The sequence below is a fragment of the Callospermophilus lateralis genome, chromosome 14 (genome assembly GCF_048772815.1).
Source record: "Callospermophilus lateralis isolate mCalLat2 chromosome 14, mCalLat2.hap1, whole genome shotgun sequence".
Classification (NCBI taxonomy): domain Eukaryota; kingdom Metazoa; phylum Chordata; class Mammalia; order Rodentia; family Sciuridae; genus Callospermophilus; species Callospermophilus lateralis.
The window spans coordinates 50,618,235-50,637,528 of record NC_135318.1 but is presented as its reverse complement, the minus strand read 5'-3'; the positions used below and the strand labels follow the sequence as shown (position 1 = coordinate 50,637,528).

Genomic DNA, 19,294 nt, shown 5'->3' with positions numbered 1-19,294 from the left:
TAGTTAATCCTTGATGTTTCCAAAGTTAACTACTAGTATAGAAGTAACTTAGATATGAGGATAAACCAAACAGATCCAGATCATTCAGTGGGAAAGAAAGAAAACGATTAGAAATAGAAAACAGTTGTAAATTTGACATTAACACTACGGTTCTCTAACATTGTAGATCTAAGTACACATGTTAAACTTTATTTGAACCAAATCAAAGAATATATGTTTGTAATATACTGCCTTCATGCATTCACTTGTTGAACAAATATTTATTTATCAGTCTGTGCCAAGCTTTCTGCTTGGAACATAAGGATGGAAAAAAAAAACAAAAAAACCAAACATGCTATTATCCTCAAAGAATTTACATTCTATAAAGAGACAAATATTGAAACAGACTTTAGTAAATGTCTCCAAGACTATTAGGCTGTCAGAAATATGTTCTAGATATTTAAGCAAAATATATATAAAAGGTTGATAAATTTATTAATTTTTCCTGTCTGAATGAGAAAATGTATTTTGCATTAGTAAAAATGCTTCAGATAGTCATAGTAAAGCATGGAAAATAATTAAACCCAAATAAACCCTATCATTTGAAGAGTAGTAAAATCAGCTAAGGCCTATCAGACTTTTATTATGAATAAAAGTGTCTTCTTCCATTTTATTCTGCCAACATTTCTTAAGCTCCACTTTGATTCAAGCTAACCTTAGCAAATTTCTCAGTAGGCAGAATTCACTCATAAAATAGATCTTCTACTTTCTACTATTAATCACTGTAATGACATAATTTTTAGAAAAATATAACAGAGTAGAGGACTAAGATTAAGTGATTACTAGTCTCATGACAGATTTTTTATTCATTATTGGTTATTTTTTAAATTTGCAAATGATTTATTTTTAACTTTGAAAACATAAACAAAATATTAACAATAGCAGCTAGAAAGGAGTTTTAAAAGTAGAAATGAGTTTGCAATTGTTAATTCTTACAAATAGCCTAAGAGATAATTATTAAAATAAAATAAATTAAGAGGTTTTTATTAAAAATATTATATGATATGCCTTGTGAAAATATTAGACCTTCTTTTCAGAATATCTATATTGTTTCATGCAGGCTTAGATACAATGTCAGCATTCATTTAAATATTATCAAAATGAGTTCATATATATAAATACATGACCAGTGTAATTTCACGTCATATAATAACCACAAGAATAGGAAGTTATACTTCATGTATATATTACATTTCAAAATACACTGTCATGAATATCTAAAAAGAACAAACAAATATTATCAAAATGGGCCAATCACATGGCTAAATTATTTACACTGTAATTTTTCTGAATGTTTTCAATATTTGCCTCTTCTCATTATGCTTTTAGTGATATCTAAACCAAGGATGACCATTTCCTCATTAAGAATCCCAAATAATAGTTTCTATTCTCTTCACTTGTGACATATTATTCTTTCTATCCTTATAGATTTGTCCTTAGCTTATGTAAATCTTCACTTCATTACTAGAACTTTTGCTTCTAGAACTTTTGTTCATATTAACAAAATAAAAAAGATAATTTTGATTAGGTACATCAATTCCCTATATATGGTATGCAAATAAATGCTAATCTAAATAATAAAAACACAACCTCCAAAGAAATACCATCTATCTATTTAGTAAACATTTATCAAATACCTATTATGTGCCTGAGCTAGTTCCTGCTTTCATGGCTTTACATTTCAGTGGGATAGACAAAACAACACGAAGTATATGACAAAATACTATGACGGAGATAGCATTAAAGGCTGTGTGATTTTTGCCTGTACTTGAGCTAACACAAGACAAAATAGACAATATTCTTATTATTGAAATAATAAGAGAAAATGAAAGGCATTCCATAAGGACAAAAGGGAAACAAAGAGAATATAACATATTTGAAGAACTGCAGTTGTTCGGGCTTAAGATGCCAGGGATAGGGAATGCAATGAGATGAGGTGGGCAAGTGTCCTCTCATAAAGGTTATTAGGATGGAACTAAAAAATGTGAACTTTATTCTGAAAGCTTTGGGAATATATTAAAACATCAAATGTATATTTTAGAAGCATCATTTCAGCAGGAACATGGCGGCAACATTTGAAAAATAATAGGACAGGAAGCAAGATACAGCATCACTTCTCCATGATAAGGCATTCAATAAGTATTTGTTCAAGAATAAATTAAGAAGATTTAATGGTTAACATGATATGGAGGATGAAGAAAGGAATTTAGGATAAGTGTCAGGTTGGATGACTATGTAGAAAGTAGTTTTAGCACAGTGATGTGTTCTACTCAGTCAGGGACAACCTGTGAAATTTTGTATGAAAATACTTCAACTGGCAGTTGCTATGTGGGTCTTAAACTATATAATTTTGTTATGTACTTCTCCTTTTAAAAAAGTGCTTTTCTGTGTCTTCCAAATTTCCTACAGTTAGTATGTTTTACTTTTATAATTAGAAAATATTAAAAACCCAAAAAAGAAAATTTATAACAAAAATTTATTACTGGAATTTTTTTAAAATGGGAAACCTTCCCATAAACATACTCCCTAACCATATTTATATGTAATACTTTGTTACTTATTAAAGCCTTGCTTCACTAAAAATTTACACACTTGGAAAATGCTAATAATGCTATAAAATAAATAGTACAAATTTCTATTTCACTACTGCTCATGTAGAGCAATAAACCCACAGAGCAGAACATTTATTGTAACAGTGTGTCAGTCTGTACTTGCTTCCCATTGGTGAGAATAAAAAAGGAAACCAAATTAGGGGCAGGCAATCAAAGCACAGGGTCAAGTAATTTGAGACTCTTTTTACTGTTAGAAAAGCAAAGGAAGATAGAAATTGACCAACAGAGATTATCACATTGAACAAAAAGGGGGATGGGGTGGGAGGTGGAATGAAGAGTAGGTAGCTTTTTTCCTTTTAAGAAAGTCTGTAGGTTGAGTAAAAGTTAAAAGATAAACTGTCTAGAGCTAGAACATACCTGCAAATCTTGCCACATCCTTATTCTTCTCTAAAATGAAACTAAATTTAGTAGAGGTAAAATCTCATTTTAAGACAGTCTAAAATAGTAACATTTCAGTTTACTGGCAAAGGATCAAGGTCAGTAGGATGTCACTTTCCTTACAGGCTTAAGCCCATATATATTTGATTTGTGTATACAGCTAACAGGTTTCCATGTCATAGCAAATCATAAAGGAGAAGAGAGGGGCTGCTTCAGATAGCCAAGTGGACACCAAGTGTTCTCTCTTCCTCCATCTTCAACCTGTCCAATTGTTCCTTCCCAAGGGCTTATTAATATGATCAAGTTGGTAACTACCCACCAAAGTCCCTCAATCTTTTTCCTCTGTTTGACCAATCTCTCTTAAGCTTATATAAGAAAGCATCTTAAAAACATAGTAGTCTATAATTTCTCACCTACCATTAATCTTTCAGCTCACTGCAATCTGCTTTTTTTGTTGATGGTGGGGTTTTTTGTTGTTGTTTTTGGTACTGGGGATTAAACTCAGGAGCACTTGGCCACCGAGCCACATTCCCAGCCCCATTTTGTAGTTTTTATTTAGAGACAGGGTCTCACTGAGTTGTTTAGCTCCTCACTTTTTGCTGGCTTTGAACTTGCAATCCTCCTATTTTAGCCTTCAGAGCCACTGGGATTATAGGCATGTGCCACTGTGCCCAGCACTGAAATCTGCTTTTATCCCCAACTTTACTATTCTCCTAACTGAAGCAGTTCTTCTAAAAGAGTACTTTAAAGAGTTGTGGAGTGTGCCCATACTACCAGCAACTTGGGAGGCTGAGACAGGAGTATCACAAGTTCACAACCAGCCTCAGCAACTTAGTGAATCCTAAGCAACTTAGCAAGACCCTGTCTCAAAATAAAAAATAAAATAGAGTTAGGGATGTGGTTCAGTGGTAAAGTGCCTGAGCATTCAATCCCCAGTACCTGGGGGCCGGGGGGGAAGAGTACTTTTAGAAGGTCAACAATGTCTATTCTAAATGGCAATAATTCTAGATAATTTTTAGTTCTTATTTTGTTTCTGAGTGAATAAAAATAATTAACCATTCTCTCCTTGAAATTCCTCTGCCCCATCCAGGACATTATATCCTCTTCTTCTATCTTGGCCTCTTTTAGTAATAAATACTCTTCTCTTTTCCTCTTAGGTATTGTTATTTCCCAGGATCATCTCATGATAAGTTTCATTCTTTCCCCCCCCCTCAATTTTTTCTTATTGGAAGAATCAATCTATTCTCTTGCTTTAACCCCACACAAAAGTAGAGATAATTCTTATATATGTTCTAAATACTAGGCTTGAATTTCCACTTCCTAATGGGCATTTTCACATAACAATCCTAGACAATCCTTTTATATACTGAACATTAAAAAATTCAGTAACTATGTATCTATGTAATGTTCACCTTGCATATCTTTAAAAAAATAATTAATTAATTAATTTAATTAGGTATATATGACAGCAGAATGCATTTTGATTCATTGTACACAATTGCAGCACAACTCTTCATTTCTCTGATTGTACATTTCTCTTTGGGCCAATTCTTTTTTTTCCATATTATTATTATTATTATTTTAAATACATGACAACAGTGGAATGCATTATAATTCTTATTATACATATAGAGCACAATTTCACCTTGTATTTCTAAAAACTAGTAGTTTTTATCATATATCTAGCACTTAATGTATGTTGTAAATGAATACGTGAATAAACTGAGTTATAATACTTAACATCATGGTTTTGAGGGCAGAAAGACAGAAGATATTTATTTATTTATAGTAACAGATGTTTTTATTTATGTATTAATCTCTGCGCCTACGTATGTATATATGTATCTATTTATAATATTTTATTTAACTCTAGAAATGTTATGGTTTAAGCCATCACTCCCAAATATGGTGGTTTAAAACAAATTTTTGTCTTTGACAGTTCTAGGAGTCGCCTGGACTTAGATGGGTAGTTCACTGAAGTTAGATGGTGGCTGGAAAGCTTGACAGGGCTAAAGATCTAAAATTACAACTTCAATTACATGTTTGGTATTTCAGTTGGGAAGACTAGAAAAACAGGTGTAGGCATTCTTTTCTTTCTAAGTTAAATGTCCACATTTGGGGGTCTTTTTAGCACATTTGTCTCAGGGTAGTTAGGTTTTTTACATGGCAGCTAGTTTCTCCTAGAGCATGCATATTATAAGAGGCCCAGGCAGAAGCTATAAGACATCTATAACCTAGCTTTAGAAGTCATACAAAGTCATTTTTACAGTATTCTATTCATAGATTTACAGGGCTAGCTCAGAGACAAGGGAGGGGACTACAAAGGAGCATGAATATTGGGAGGAATGGTTCATTAGTAGACAATCTATAGACTAGCTATACTAAACAAATAAATAAAACAGAAAGTTGGATATCTTTTTTTTTACTAATCTATATACTATAATTTTTACATGTTATCCTCTAGTATTTTAATTATACATACATGGAAAAGGTATAAACCAAAATATACAATTCAATGAATTTTTGACAAATGTGACCCAAGATTCAGAACATTTACTCATCTCCCAATATTTTCTCATGATTTTTTGGGGGGTGTGTGTGTCAATCCTCAGCCCCAAAGGCTATCATTGTTCTATGTTTTTCATATATCATTACTTTTGCCTTTTCTAGAACATGACATAAATGGAATTATATAGTATATACTATATACTCTTTTATGTAAGTCCTCTTTCACTTAGCATAATTGTTTTGAGAAACACTATGCTGTTGAGCATATCAATATAGTTTTTTTTTTTTAGAAACACATGACAGTAGAATGTATTTGAACATACTATACATTATTCTAATTAGGATCCCATTCTTGTGGTCATACATGAGTTTCACTAGTCATGTATTCATATATGAACATAGGAAAGTTATGTCTGATTCATTCTACTGTCTTTCCTATTCCCATCCCTACCCCTTTCTTTCATTCCCCTTTGTATAATACACTGAACTTCTATTCTTCCCTTCCCTCCCTTTCTGTGTTAACCAAAGGCTGAATGTTGTCCATATTGTTTTTTTTTAATTGTAGAATACTCCACTCATGAATAAACTATAGCTTGTTTAGCCATTCTCCTGTTGATGTATACCTGATGTTCCTATTTGAGCTACTATGAATAAAATTGCTATAAATGCCTTTTTGCAAATCTTTGTGTGGATACAGTTTTCATTTCATTTGGATAAATATCAAAGAGTAGAATTGATGGATCAAGAGGGAAGTATATAGCTAGTGTTGAAAGAAATTCCAAAATGATTGTACTGTTATACTTAATGAATAATGAATGAGAATTTCAGTTGGTTTATATCCTTGCTAACATTTAGTATTGTTGGTCTCATAAATTTTAACTATTCTTGTGGGTGTGAAGTTGTATCTCATTGTGATTTTCATTTGTTTCCCTAATGACAAGTGATGCCGAGAACTTTTTCATGTGTTTATTGGCTAGTGGTATATTTTTGTTCATGAACCATATGTTCAAATCTTTGCCCATTTAAAAAATAATAGTGTTTTTTTTGTCTTTTTATTATTGAGTTCTAGGGGTTTTAAAAAAAAAATTCAGGCTGGGATTATGGCTCAGCGGTAGAGCACTTGCCTTGCACTGTGTGTAATTCTCAGCACCACATAAAAGTAAATAAAATTAAGGTATTGTGTCCATCTACAACTAAAAAAAATTTTTAAAAATCTATTCTCAGAAATAAGACCTGTGTCATATATATACTTTGTTACTACTTTTGTTTTCTCGTCTGTGCTTTACTCATATATTTTCTTAATGGTCTATTTTGATGAGTGTAAGTTGTAAATTGAAAATAATTTTAACACATCTAACTTACCAAACACCATAGTTAAGCAACACACTATTGAAGATTATCAGCTATTTTCCCTCAAGATAACATAGCTAAATGGAAACTACAACTCTCAGTAGTTGGCTTATTGAGTGGCTGATCTGTTCATTTATTTATCTGTTCTATGCCAATACTATGGTATCTTGATTGTAGATTTATAGTAAATCTTAATGTATAATTCGGGTTTTTTTTTTAAAACCCAGGCTTGTGTGTGGGTTTTTTTGTTTTGTTTTGTTTTGATTTTTGGTTATTCAGATCCTTTGTATCCCTAAGTATATTTTAGAATCGGCTTTTCAGTGTATACACAAACACAAACAAAACAAAACAACAACAAAAACTCTGCTAGGATTACAATTGGCATCAAGTTAAATTTATATACAGATTTGGGGAGAAGTAACATATTAAGAGTCTTCTATTCTATGAATATGGACTATCTCTGCATTTATTAAGATCTTCTTTAATTATTCAGTAATATATTACACTTTTCTGTTAGAGATTTTTCATATCGTCTTTGTTAATCTATTTCTAAGTAGTCTTTTTTTAAACTGCTAATGTAAATGGAATTATTTTATTAATTTCATTTTCCAAATATTTGTTGTTCATATGTAGAAATACAGTAGATTTTTCTACACTGATTGTTCATCATGCTCTTTTGCTAGGATTTCTAGTATAATGTTGAACAGAAGTAATGAGAGTAAACATTCTTGTCTTGTTCCCAGTTTTTAGGTGAAATGTGTTCAGTTCTAACTTCTTTAGAGCTCTAACTTCCATTTCAGCCCTGTTAGGTTCTCAATATTAGCAAAATTCTCCCAGAGAATTGGAGGTGGGGGGAAGTTAGATAATGTACAGTTGTTATTTGTTAGTATTTAAATAAAATAGCATTAGGGTTTAAGATTAACACATAAAGTAGGATAAATTTCTAATCTGTGATTTCTGCTACTTTTATTATTCTTGGCACATTTGAATTCTAAACACTGTGAAGAAATATTCCTGCTATCTTTGATCTCTCATCCTGAGGTTTCAATATCCTTTTAAAAAGAGATAGCTGTTAAACTTCTTAGCTCAAGGGATCAGAACTTCCCCACCACCTCTCTGTTTCTTTCCTTACTTCTCAATGTTAATGACTAAATAATATGCAATTTTCTAAAAATTCTTATTCTCTATGTAGACCTCCTAGATAGGTGCTCATTAAAAGACAATTATCGAGTTCACAGAAATTGTATAGTTTTGTTTATGAGTGTCCTGGATACTGGAGGGTAGATGCCCAAGTAATGGATGTATTCAGTGACCACAGCTTCATGTTTATTCTAAGGAATCTTCTAATCAAAATTGGGAGACTCACTTATCCCCATTCATAGCACTCGGAAACAGGACATTTAATCTAAGATGCCTGAGTCATACCATCATCAACTCTAGTTCTTCAGATATGTAACTGGTATCTTTTCTACCCACATCTGTGCTGTTAGATTTTGTTCCCTGAAAGTAGCCAATATGTCACTCTCCCTTCCTTCTCCCAAATTAACTTTATCAACTATGGGAAAGGATTAGGAAACACCAAGCAACCTTGCCTTATGGTAAAAATGAATACTGACTAGCAAATTGCATTATAATGGATAATAGGACTCTGAATGAATTACATATCTGGTGGAAGGCCATAGCTTTGAGCTTCTCTGAATGTGGAGACTCATCTAACTGGGCATGTCCTTTCCATGGACTTTGGAAATTATATCTAGGAAACTATAACAAAAGATATCAGCTCTTGTGCAGCATGGGATTTCAAGCTAAGGCAATCCTTGCTCTTAACTATGTGGATCTTGTCTCTCTATACCCAAATTGTCATTTGGTAGTATAGCACAAAGAATAGTACCTAGACTGTTAAGGACTCACTCTGGTTAATTAAAAAAAAAAAAAAAGTATATCCTGTGTCTTGTGCAATATTCTTTGAAGTAAATCTAATACTAAGTTTAGCCTGCATGGGTCATGCAAGTGTGAATATCTGATTGAACTTGATTAGGTACTCATGGTGACCTTTGCAATAAGAAAAAAATACCAGTGTTCTTTCTGGTGTCTCCTAATTTCTGAGTGTCCCCAATAATGCTTGCTATAAACTGTTTCCATTGAACCTGATTTTTTGAGGTATATTAAAGAGGACCTTGCCATTTATGCAGGAGTCTTTTTTACCCCTGTTGGTGTGTATTCAGAAATTCAACATAGGGACTGGGGATGTTGCTCAGTGGTAAATCACTTGCCTAGAATGCAGGAGGGAATAGGTTTGATCCCCAGAGCACAAAAACACAACAAAACAAATAAAAAAAAAAGTGAAAAACAAATGTCAAAAAAGAAATACAAGAATAATTCCAAAGATGGGCATACTTGCAAATATTAATTCAAGCATACTAAGATGCCATATAAATGGAAGCTTATTATGTGCAATCATATATAATTTCTACTCTTGGCTGCAGCAAACTTTCCATTAAAAGGCTTTGTTTTTTCTAAGTCCAAGGTCTATTTCTCTTGCTACATTTCAAGGATTTTTCCAATTCAACTGTAACTAAAAATTCTCCTGCCCATTCACTGATGTTACATCTCTATAGAATGTATAAATATATTTAACATCAATAAAAGGTTCCTGATAAGTAGTCTCAAAATATGTTTCTAGTTAAGAAAGTCTGTTTCAGACAGAACAGGGAAGGGACTTTTGATCAGTCCAAATACAGATACTTTGGATTTACTTTCACCTTCCAGCAAAGACTGTAATTTTAGACATTATTTTATTAATTATTGCCGATTTAATAGCAATTTTCCATAAGAAATTACTAGATAAATGAATAGCCTCTATGTGTAAATCTAAGATATACAGAAAATAATTGCTAGCAATCTATTCCTTCAAGAAGAGGTTTTGGGGCTGGAGTTGTGGCTCAGAGAACATTTGCGTAGCATGTGTGAGGCACCAAGTTTGATCCTCAGCACCACAAGAAAATAAAAAAAATAAAGGTGTCCACCTACAACTAAAAAAAAAAATTTTTTTTTTAAAGAGGAGGTTTCATGTTCAGTTGGGGAAATAATACAGCCAGTATAATTTTTATCAATATAATGCAATAATATTTTATACATTTATATTTCTTAAGGTACAATAGGGAAAAATCTAGAATACTCATCCCTTCCTCCATAAAAATTATGTTGATAACTATTTCAAAGTTAGTAAAAAGAGTGAATATAAGCTGTGTTTAAGTTTTCCGATTTTAGCTGTTAAGTATAAATACCCACCATACTTTACTTGTACTGTTTTCATGAAATACATTTTGTTTACTCTTGAATATGAATAGTACTATAGTTAAATTTTAGTGTCCTTTTTTTTATTATCCTAAAACTACCTTACTCAAACATTTAAAAAGTGAAGAGGCTGGTGAAATGAAATTATATGTGCTAAAAAATGCAACAAAGAAGCCAGTTATTTAAGTCACTATTCCCTGCAAATGTAACATAAAATGCTGAGAAGAAAATGTAATATCAAAGCAAAAAAATATGGTACAATGTGGACATACTGACTTAGAACATGTATCTAGTCACCCATGGTCCCTATCTACCCCTTCCATTCATATTTTACATTTATTACTTTTGGAAAACTAGTCCTAAATTATTTAGCTTTTAATTATGCGTATTGTCCAGAACATGTTCCTTCCATAAAGAGAAACCTTACCTTGTAAAAGGCAGTATATGTTTACAGGTCAATGGAACAGGATTATAAGCCAGAGTAGTCAAAATGGTCTACAATAGGAGAAGGGAGGACCTAATAGATTTGCTATGGTCTTTTAGTTAACATATATTCAAATTTTAATATGTTCCAAAAAATGCGCTAGAAGTTAGAAATGAAAAAATTAGAAACTCTACCTTGAGAGTTTCTATTTTATAAGACACAGGGGAAAAATGAAAATAATAGTAACACAAATCAGTAGCATTCCAAAGGAATCTTAAATAATCACAAGTTGAATTAAAATAATTTCTTCGATTAGGATAAGAGAATTTTAAACAGTCTAAAAAAAGTTAAGTCTCAGTCTCTTGAATCACTGGGATTACAGGCATGAACTACCATGTCTAGTGAATTTTAGAAAATTTAAGGCATATGTCCCATACTTAAGCAATGAGGGTTTAACCATAAAAGCAAAATATTACTAATGCTTTCACTGAATCTATATATAGCTTAAAAAACCCTTTATTTTCCTTTCAATACCAGTATAGAACTTATAAAATATTATTATATTTTCTTCTATTGCTGTTATCAAAAGAGCACACACTGCTCCAAACATGATCATATTAATATTCTATAAGAGTGATAAAAACTCATGCAATAGGAAAAGGCCTGTATTTGCAAATACAGAGTAGTATTATAAAGATGGAATAGTCAAGATTATCAGGAAATGGGTATGAAAAGAATCTCCAAGTTATACAACAACAGAATTAAACTTTGAAAGATAGGTACGCTATGCTCTGAATACCCCCAAATTCATATGTTGGGACTTAATCACCAGGGGGATGGATATTAAGAGATGTGGCCTTTGGAAGGAGATTGGATTATATGAAAAGTCTAATCTAATGCTAAATCCAACAAATAGAACATACATGTAAAATAGATATTTATGGAAACTTTACAAAAAATTACATCATGCATGCAGACTACAATAAAAAAAAAACTAAAAACTTTTTTAAAAATTGGGATAAAGGGACTTGAGGGAGTAAGTTTGAATCTTTTATTATTTGCTCTCCTGGCATGCCATCTATTAGAAATTGATCCCTCATTAGATATTAAATCTACTAACTCCTTGATCTTGAAATTCCTAGCCTCCCTCCATAACTGTGATCAACAAGTTTCTGTTGTTTGTAAATTACCTAGTGTGAAATCCCCAAGTGGACTAAGACAAGGTAGGTGAAAGGTCATTGGTGGGTGACAGGGGAAGGACACTCATTTATCCTTCTGAAAATATTCAAACAAACCAAATAATTAAAACTCAAAAGATTTAAAAAAAAACAGCTCAAATATGGGACATGGCATTTAAAAATTGCTGAGATCATTATAAAACACAATGCAACTGTTAGCATTTATTTTTGGGAAAAACAATAAAATATTACTGAAATAAATATAATAGTAGCCAAAAGTTTTCACAGAAAGAAGAGAATCATATTGCAACTTTCATCATTTAGGAGGACAGTCAAAAAGAAGAACATTTCATACTTCCTAAGAGAATCATACATCAACAAGTCATAACAATCGTAAATATTTATACCCCACATACAATGGAGCATCTACATACCTCAAACAAACCCTTCTCAATTTCAAGAATCAAAAAGACCTCAACACACTAATATTGGGTTACTTTAACACACCTCTCTCACCACTGGATACATTCTCAAAACAAAAATTAAATAGAGAAGCTACAGAACTAAAAATATAATTAATAACTTAGGCTTAACAGACATATATAGACTATTTCATCCATCTATGACTGAATACAATTTCTTCTCAGCAACACATGGATCCTTCTCTAAAATAGACCATATCTTAGACCACAAAGCAACTCTTAGCAAATACAAAAAAACAGAGATAATACCTTGCATTCTATTAGATCATAATGGAATGATATTAGAAATCAACAATAAAATAAAATATAGAAACTAATCTAACACCTGGAGACTAAGTAAAATGCTACTGAAACCAATGGATAGCAGAAGAAATCAGGAATGAAATAAAATAATACTTAGAGGTAAATGAGAATAGCGATACAACATATCAAAATCTCTGAAACAGAGAAGGCAGTTCTAAGAGTAAAGTTCCTTGCACTGAATGCACTCCTTAAAAGAACAGAAAGTCACCAAAGAAATACCCTAACATTACATCTCAGAGCCCTAGAAAAACAACAAATCAATACCTAAAGCAGAAGACAGAAAATATTTAAAATCAGAGCTGAAATCAATAAAATTGAAACAAAAAATAATAATTCAAAAAAGTCAATGAAACAAAAAGTTGGTTCTTTGGAAAAATAAATAAAATTGATAAACCCTTAGCTAAGCTAACGGGGGGGAGGGGTGGAATCCTCAAATCACTAAAATTTGTGATGAAAAGGAAATATCACAACGGACACTACTGAAATATGATAAAAATCAGAAACTATTTTGCAATTTATACTCTAATAAAATAAAAAACCTTGAAGACATTGACAAATTTCTAGAGATGTATAACCTGCCCAAATTGAAACAGGAGGACATAGAAAATTTAAACAGATCAATTTCAAGCAATGAAATGGAAGACATCAACAAAAGCCTACTAACGGGCTGGGGATATGGCTCAAGTGGTAGTGCGCTCGCCTAGCATGCGTGAGGCACTGGGTTTGATTCTTGGCACCACATTAAAACAAACAAACAAACAAACAAACAAAAATAAAAACCCAAAAAACCAAAATAAAGATATTGTGTCTACCTAAAAAAACCTAAGAAATAAAAAAAATAAATAAAAGCCTACAAACATGCGGATGGGGTTGTAGCTCAGTGGCAAAGCGCTTGTCTAGCATGTGTGAGGTACTGGGTTCAATCCTTAGCACCACATAAAAATAAATAAAGGCATGCTGTCCATCTACAATCACACACACAAAAAAAGTAAATAAATAAAAATAAAATAAAAAGCTTACTAACAAAGAAAAGTCCAAGACCAGATGGATTCTCAGCTGAGTTCTACTGGACATTCAAAGAAGAACAAACACCAATCTTTCTCAAATTATTCCATGAATGAGAAAAGGAGGGAACCCTTCCAAACTCATTCTATGAACCCAGTATCACCCCGATACCAAAACCAGACAAAGACACACCAAAGAAGGAAAACAAAACTTCAGAACAATATCCCTGATAATCATAGATGCAAAAATTCTTAATAAAATACTGGCAAATTACATACAAAAACATATTAAAAATAGTGCACCATGACCAAGTAGGCTTCATCCCAGAAATTCAAGGTTGGTTCAACATATGGAAATCAATAAACATAATTCATCCCATCAATAGATTTAAAGACTAGATTATCTCAATAAATACAAAAAAAATTTGAGAAAATACAGCATCCATTCATGTTCAAAACTCCAGAAAAACTAAAGATAGTAGAAATATACCTCAACATTGTGAAAACTGTATATGCTAAACCCAAGGCCAACATCATTCTAAATTGAGAAAAATTGAGAACATTCTCTCTAAAAACTGAAACAAGACAAGGATGCCCTTTTTCACCACTTCTATTCAACTTAGTCCTTGAAACTCTAGCCAGAAGAAATTAAAGGAATACTAATTGAAAAGGAGAACTCAAACTATCCTTATTTGCTGATGACATGATTCTATATTCAGCAGACCAAAAAACTCCACCAGAAAACTTCTAGAACTCATAAATGAATTCAGTGAAGTAGCAGGATATAAAATTAACATCCATAAATCAACTGCATTCCTATACATCAGTGAGGAATCAATAGAAAGAGAAATTAGAAAAACTATCCCATTCACAATAGCCTTGGGAAAAAAAATTGAGAATTTATCTAAAAAAAGATGTCAAAGACCTCTAAAATGAAAACTACAGAACATTAAAGTAAGAAATTGAAGAACTTTGAAGATGAATCCATATTCCTGGATAGGCAGAATTAATATTGTCAAAATGACCATACTAACAAAAGTGGTGTACATATTTAATGCAATTCCTATTAATATTCCAATGACATTCTTCATAGAAATAGAAAAGGCAGTCATAAAATTCATTTGGAAAAATAAGAGACCCAGAATACCCAAAGCAATCCCTAGTGAGAAAAATGAAATGGAGGCATCACAATACCAGACATTAAATTATACTACAGAGATAAACAAAAATGAACGAGTTGGTAAAAACAAACAAACAACAACAACAACAACAAAATTGAATGGTATTTGCACCAAAACAGACATGAAGACCAAAAGTACAGAATAGAAGACACAGAGATAAACCCACATAAATACTGTTATGTCATACTAGACAAAGGTGCCATAAACATACATTGGAGAAAGGAAAGCCTCTTCAGCAAATGGTGCTGGGGAGACTGGAAATCCACATGAAGCAAAATAAATGTACACCCCTATCTCTCACCTTGCACAAAACTCAACTCAAAAGTAGACCAAGGACCTGGGCATTACCCTGTGCTTACTAGAAGAAAAAAATATGCCCAAATAATCCATCATGTTGGCTCTAGAACCAAATTTCTCAACAAGACTCCTAAAGCACAAGAAGTAAAATCAAGAATTAATAAATGGGATGGTATAAAACTAAAAAGCTTCTTCACAGCAAAGAAAATAATGAAGAATGTGAAGAAAGAGCCTACAGAATGGAAAAAAATCTTTGCCACAAGGACCTCAGATAGAGCATTAATCTCCAGAATATATAAAGAACTCAAAAAACTTAACACTAATAATAATAATAATGTAACAACTCAATAAATAAATGGGAAAGGAACTGAACAAACACTTCACAGAAGAAGAAATACAATCAATTAACAAACATAAAAAAATGTTCAACATCTCTAGCAATTAGAGAAATGCAAATCAAAACTATACTGAGATTCTCACTCTAGTCAGAATGGCAATTATCAAGAACACAAGTAATAATAAATGTTGGCAATGATGTGGGGGAAAAGGTACACTCATACATTGCTAAGGGACTGTAAATTGGTGTAACCACCCTGGAAAGTAGTATGGAGATTCCTCAGAAAACCTGGAATGGAACCATATTTGACCCAGTTATCCCACTCCTTGGTATGTACCCCAAAAACTTAAAATCAGCATACTACTGGGGTTAGGGTTATAGCTCAGTGGTAGAGCGCTTGCCTTGCATGTATGAGGCACTGAGTTTGATCCTCAGCACCACATAAAACATAAATAACAAAACAAATGCATTATGTCTATCTACAACTAAGTTTAAAAAAAAATCAGCATATTACCATAATACAGCTACATCAATATTTACAGCAGCTCAATTCACTGTAGCTAAGCTATGGAACCAACCTAGGCCCCATCAATAGATGAATGGATAAAGAAAATGTTATATACACAATAGAATATTACCCAGCCATAAAGAAGAATGAAATTATGGCATTTGCTGGTAAATGAACTGGAGATTATCATGCTAAGTGAAATAAGCCAATCCCACCAAAACCAAAAGCCAAACATTCTCTCTGATATGTGATGCTAACACACAATAAGACGGGGTAAGGGGAAGAAAAGAATAGAAGTTCATAGGATTAGACAAAGGGGAATGAAGGGAAAGGAAGGGAGATGCAAATAGGGAAGACAGTAGAATGAATCAGACTCCTGTGTTCATATATAAATACAAGACCAGTGTAACTCAACATTGTGTACAACCACAAGAATGGGAAATTATACTCCAGGTATAATATGTCAAAATATATTTTATTGTCATGTATATCTAAAAAGAATAAGAAAAAATTTAAAAAGAGTCAATAGATTCTATTTTACTTTTTATGTTAGTATTGATGGATAGGTTTATTCATTTAACTATCTAGCTTTTTAATAAACTACTACTCTAATATAAAAATAGATATATATTTTCCAAATTATTCTATTAAAATATTTGATTAAAAATTCTTAAGAGTGGCAAAATTTGGGGAACAGGTGAGAAAATCACTAAGTCACAAAATAAAAGTACAAAAAGAAATAATATAAATGAAATTAAGTATGTCAGTTATCAAGACATATAATATTAAAGGCCAAATACTATAAGGTTAGATTAGCCATATGCTATTTATAAGAGAAATATAAATATTCAAAATAAAGGGATAAATATGTCCCCCAAAATAAGTATGTTAAAAATATCAATATAAAGTAAAATTTCAAGGCATGAGGCATTAAATGGAGCAAGCATACAAATGAGAATGAAGTTATAAAAGAATAAACTTTTTTGGTAAATTAATTTAGCATTGACATTCACTGTCTTTAACAGATGAACTATACAAAAAGAATAACAATACAAATAATATAAATGAAAAGTCTGACTTAATGCTGAAGGTAACAAATAGAATGTCCATATAAAAAAGATATTTATGAAAAAATTTACAAAAATACATGACATAACTAGACCAAGAAAAAAAATCAATAAAATGCTTTCTAAAACTTGAAATCCAAATAACTTTTGAATCTTATTGAGTTAATAAACTAGAAATAAACAAACTCGAAATAAACACTCCTGAACAATCTTGGATCAAAAAAAAATCAAAATTTCAATCACAAATTAGAAAATAATAATTTATAAAATCTGCACGTGACAAAACATTGTACTGTTACATACAAGTCTGATTTGTTTCTCATGGTAGATTTCTAGATGTGGAGCAGAAGTGAAAGTCACTGGAACAAAGTCTAGGAACGTTTTGGCTAAGGATTTACATGGTGACAGATGTGATTGATCCCCATGTGGTAGCAGGAATTGAGGCAAAGCCAAGAGATAAATACCAAAGTACCAATTCATTTGGGAAAAAAACAAGAATTGATCACATAGTAGTGAAGGGACATCAATCCAGAAATTTAGAGTAGTTAATTAACTAAAAGAAATATATAAATAGTACTTGATTTTCACACCAATAAAGTAAAAATCAGTTCCTCTGTGTAATAACCAGATTAGCAATAACTATTAACCAATGATTAAAAAGGAGGTTCTAACTACTTAATATCTTAGTAGATTGATCAAACCAACCAGAAGGGATAGCTTTATGGCATATTTTCATAAATATATGCAAATCTGAAACAGAATATCCATATAATTCATGTAACTATATGAACATGAGCTAGGAGAAGCTTCTTGTATACCTTCTTGTTTTGTCTTATCATCCCTTTAAGGCATATCTTTATGTCAGAGGTTTCATTCATACATTGACAAAGAAATATGAGCATATTTAAGTTGCTTTATACTATAATTCTAAAATTACAGCAAAGAATTTTATGTTTCTTTGATTATCTTTAGACTTGATCTTAAACTGCTAAAAATCTGTTCAATTATAATAAGCATAAAAAGTTTTCAGAGAACTAAAAGGTTTGAGAAAAAAAATCTTAGTGGAATTTTTTTTTCTGGTAAATAATGTTTCAACTCTTCAAAACAAGAGAAAACTTAGTTTAATGATAATAAAACTAACCTGTAATTTTTGCTGCCTTTTCTTCTTGGTTCACTCGGTTCTCATCATCATCTTCATTATCTTCTTCAAAGTCATCCAAATTGCCAATGTCAGCTTGCTTCATACTCATCAAACTAGCCAAACTTTGCATGTCTTCATCCCTACATTAATGATTAAAGACATAATCAAATTATAATACAGTTAATTTAAATGACATTGCTTGAAAAAGTATTATTTCTTAAGACATACAGGCTGAGCGTCCTTTATCTGAAAATTCAAAATCCAAAATCCAAATGTTTCCAAGTCCCAAACTTTTTAAGCCACTGAAAGAATGCCACAAGAAAAAAATTGCATACCCAAGTTCACATGATAGGTTGTAGTGAAACTTCAGGTGCACTAAAAAACTGTATAAAATTACCTTCAGGCATATAAGGTTTATAAGGTGTCTGTGAAACAAACAAATTTAGTGTTTAGACTTGGTCCCATCCCCAAGATGCCTCATTGTATACATGTAAATATTCCAATATCTAAAAAAATCTGAAATCTGAAACACTTCTGGTCCTAAGCATTTTGGATAAGGGATATCAATCTATAATACTAATATATATATTCTTTATTTCTGTAAATCTGCAAATAAGTCTTTTTAAACAGTTGTATAAGAAAATTGAATAATCTAAGTAGTCCTATTCATTAATTTTTAAATAGCATGTTTAATAAATAAAAAGAGAGGAAAATTAAAAAACTAACCAATTAGGAGTTAATTTAAATCTGTATGCTATTCATAAAGCAATAGGATAAGCCAGGTGTAATGGTGCACAACTATAATCCCAACAATTTGGGAGGTTGAGACAGGAAGACTGCAAGTTCTAGAGCAGCCTCAGCAATTTAGTGAGGCATTCAGCAACTTAAAACCCTGTCTCAAAATAAAAAATTGAAGGGACTGGGATATAGATCAGTGGTAAAGAACCCTTGAGTTCAATCTCCAGCATCAAAAATCAATCAATCAATCAATCAATAGTATAGTTGCATATCAGATGACATATAGACTCAAAAATATTTAAAATTTTTAATTTCAAAAGATATCACTCCTAAAAAGTTAATTTGCTTAATATTTTCACTTTAATTTACTTATATTTTAACCCTGAACATTTTTCGTTGGGGAAGGTAAGTAAGCATGGAAGAAGTAAATAGAAAGAAGATTACCATCAA

The 19,294-nt window shown here is 31.7% G+C and overlaps 1 protein-coding gene across 4 annotated transcripts in view; it reads right to left on the bottom strand.

Moving 5' to 3' along the window:
* The window catches only part of Ehbp1 (EH domain binding protein 1), a 312,370-nt gene that overhangs the window by 174,081 nt on the left and 118,995 nt on the right, over nucleotides 1-19,294 (bottom strand). For all 4 annotated transcript variants that reach the window (XM_076832959.2, XM_076832960.2, XM_076832961.2 and 1 more), the window contains exon 7: nucleotides 18,107-18,246. In XM_076832959.2, the coding sequence (XP_076689074.1) occupies nucleotides 18,107-18,246 (140 nt within the window). The remainder of the gene's footprint in view (nucleotides 1-18,106; nucleotides 18,247-19,294) is intronic.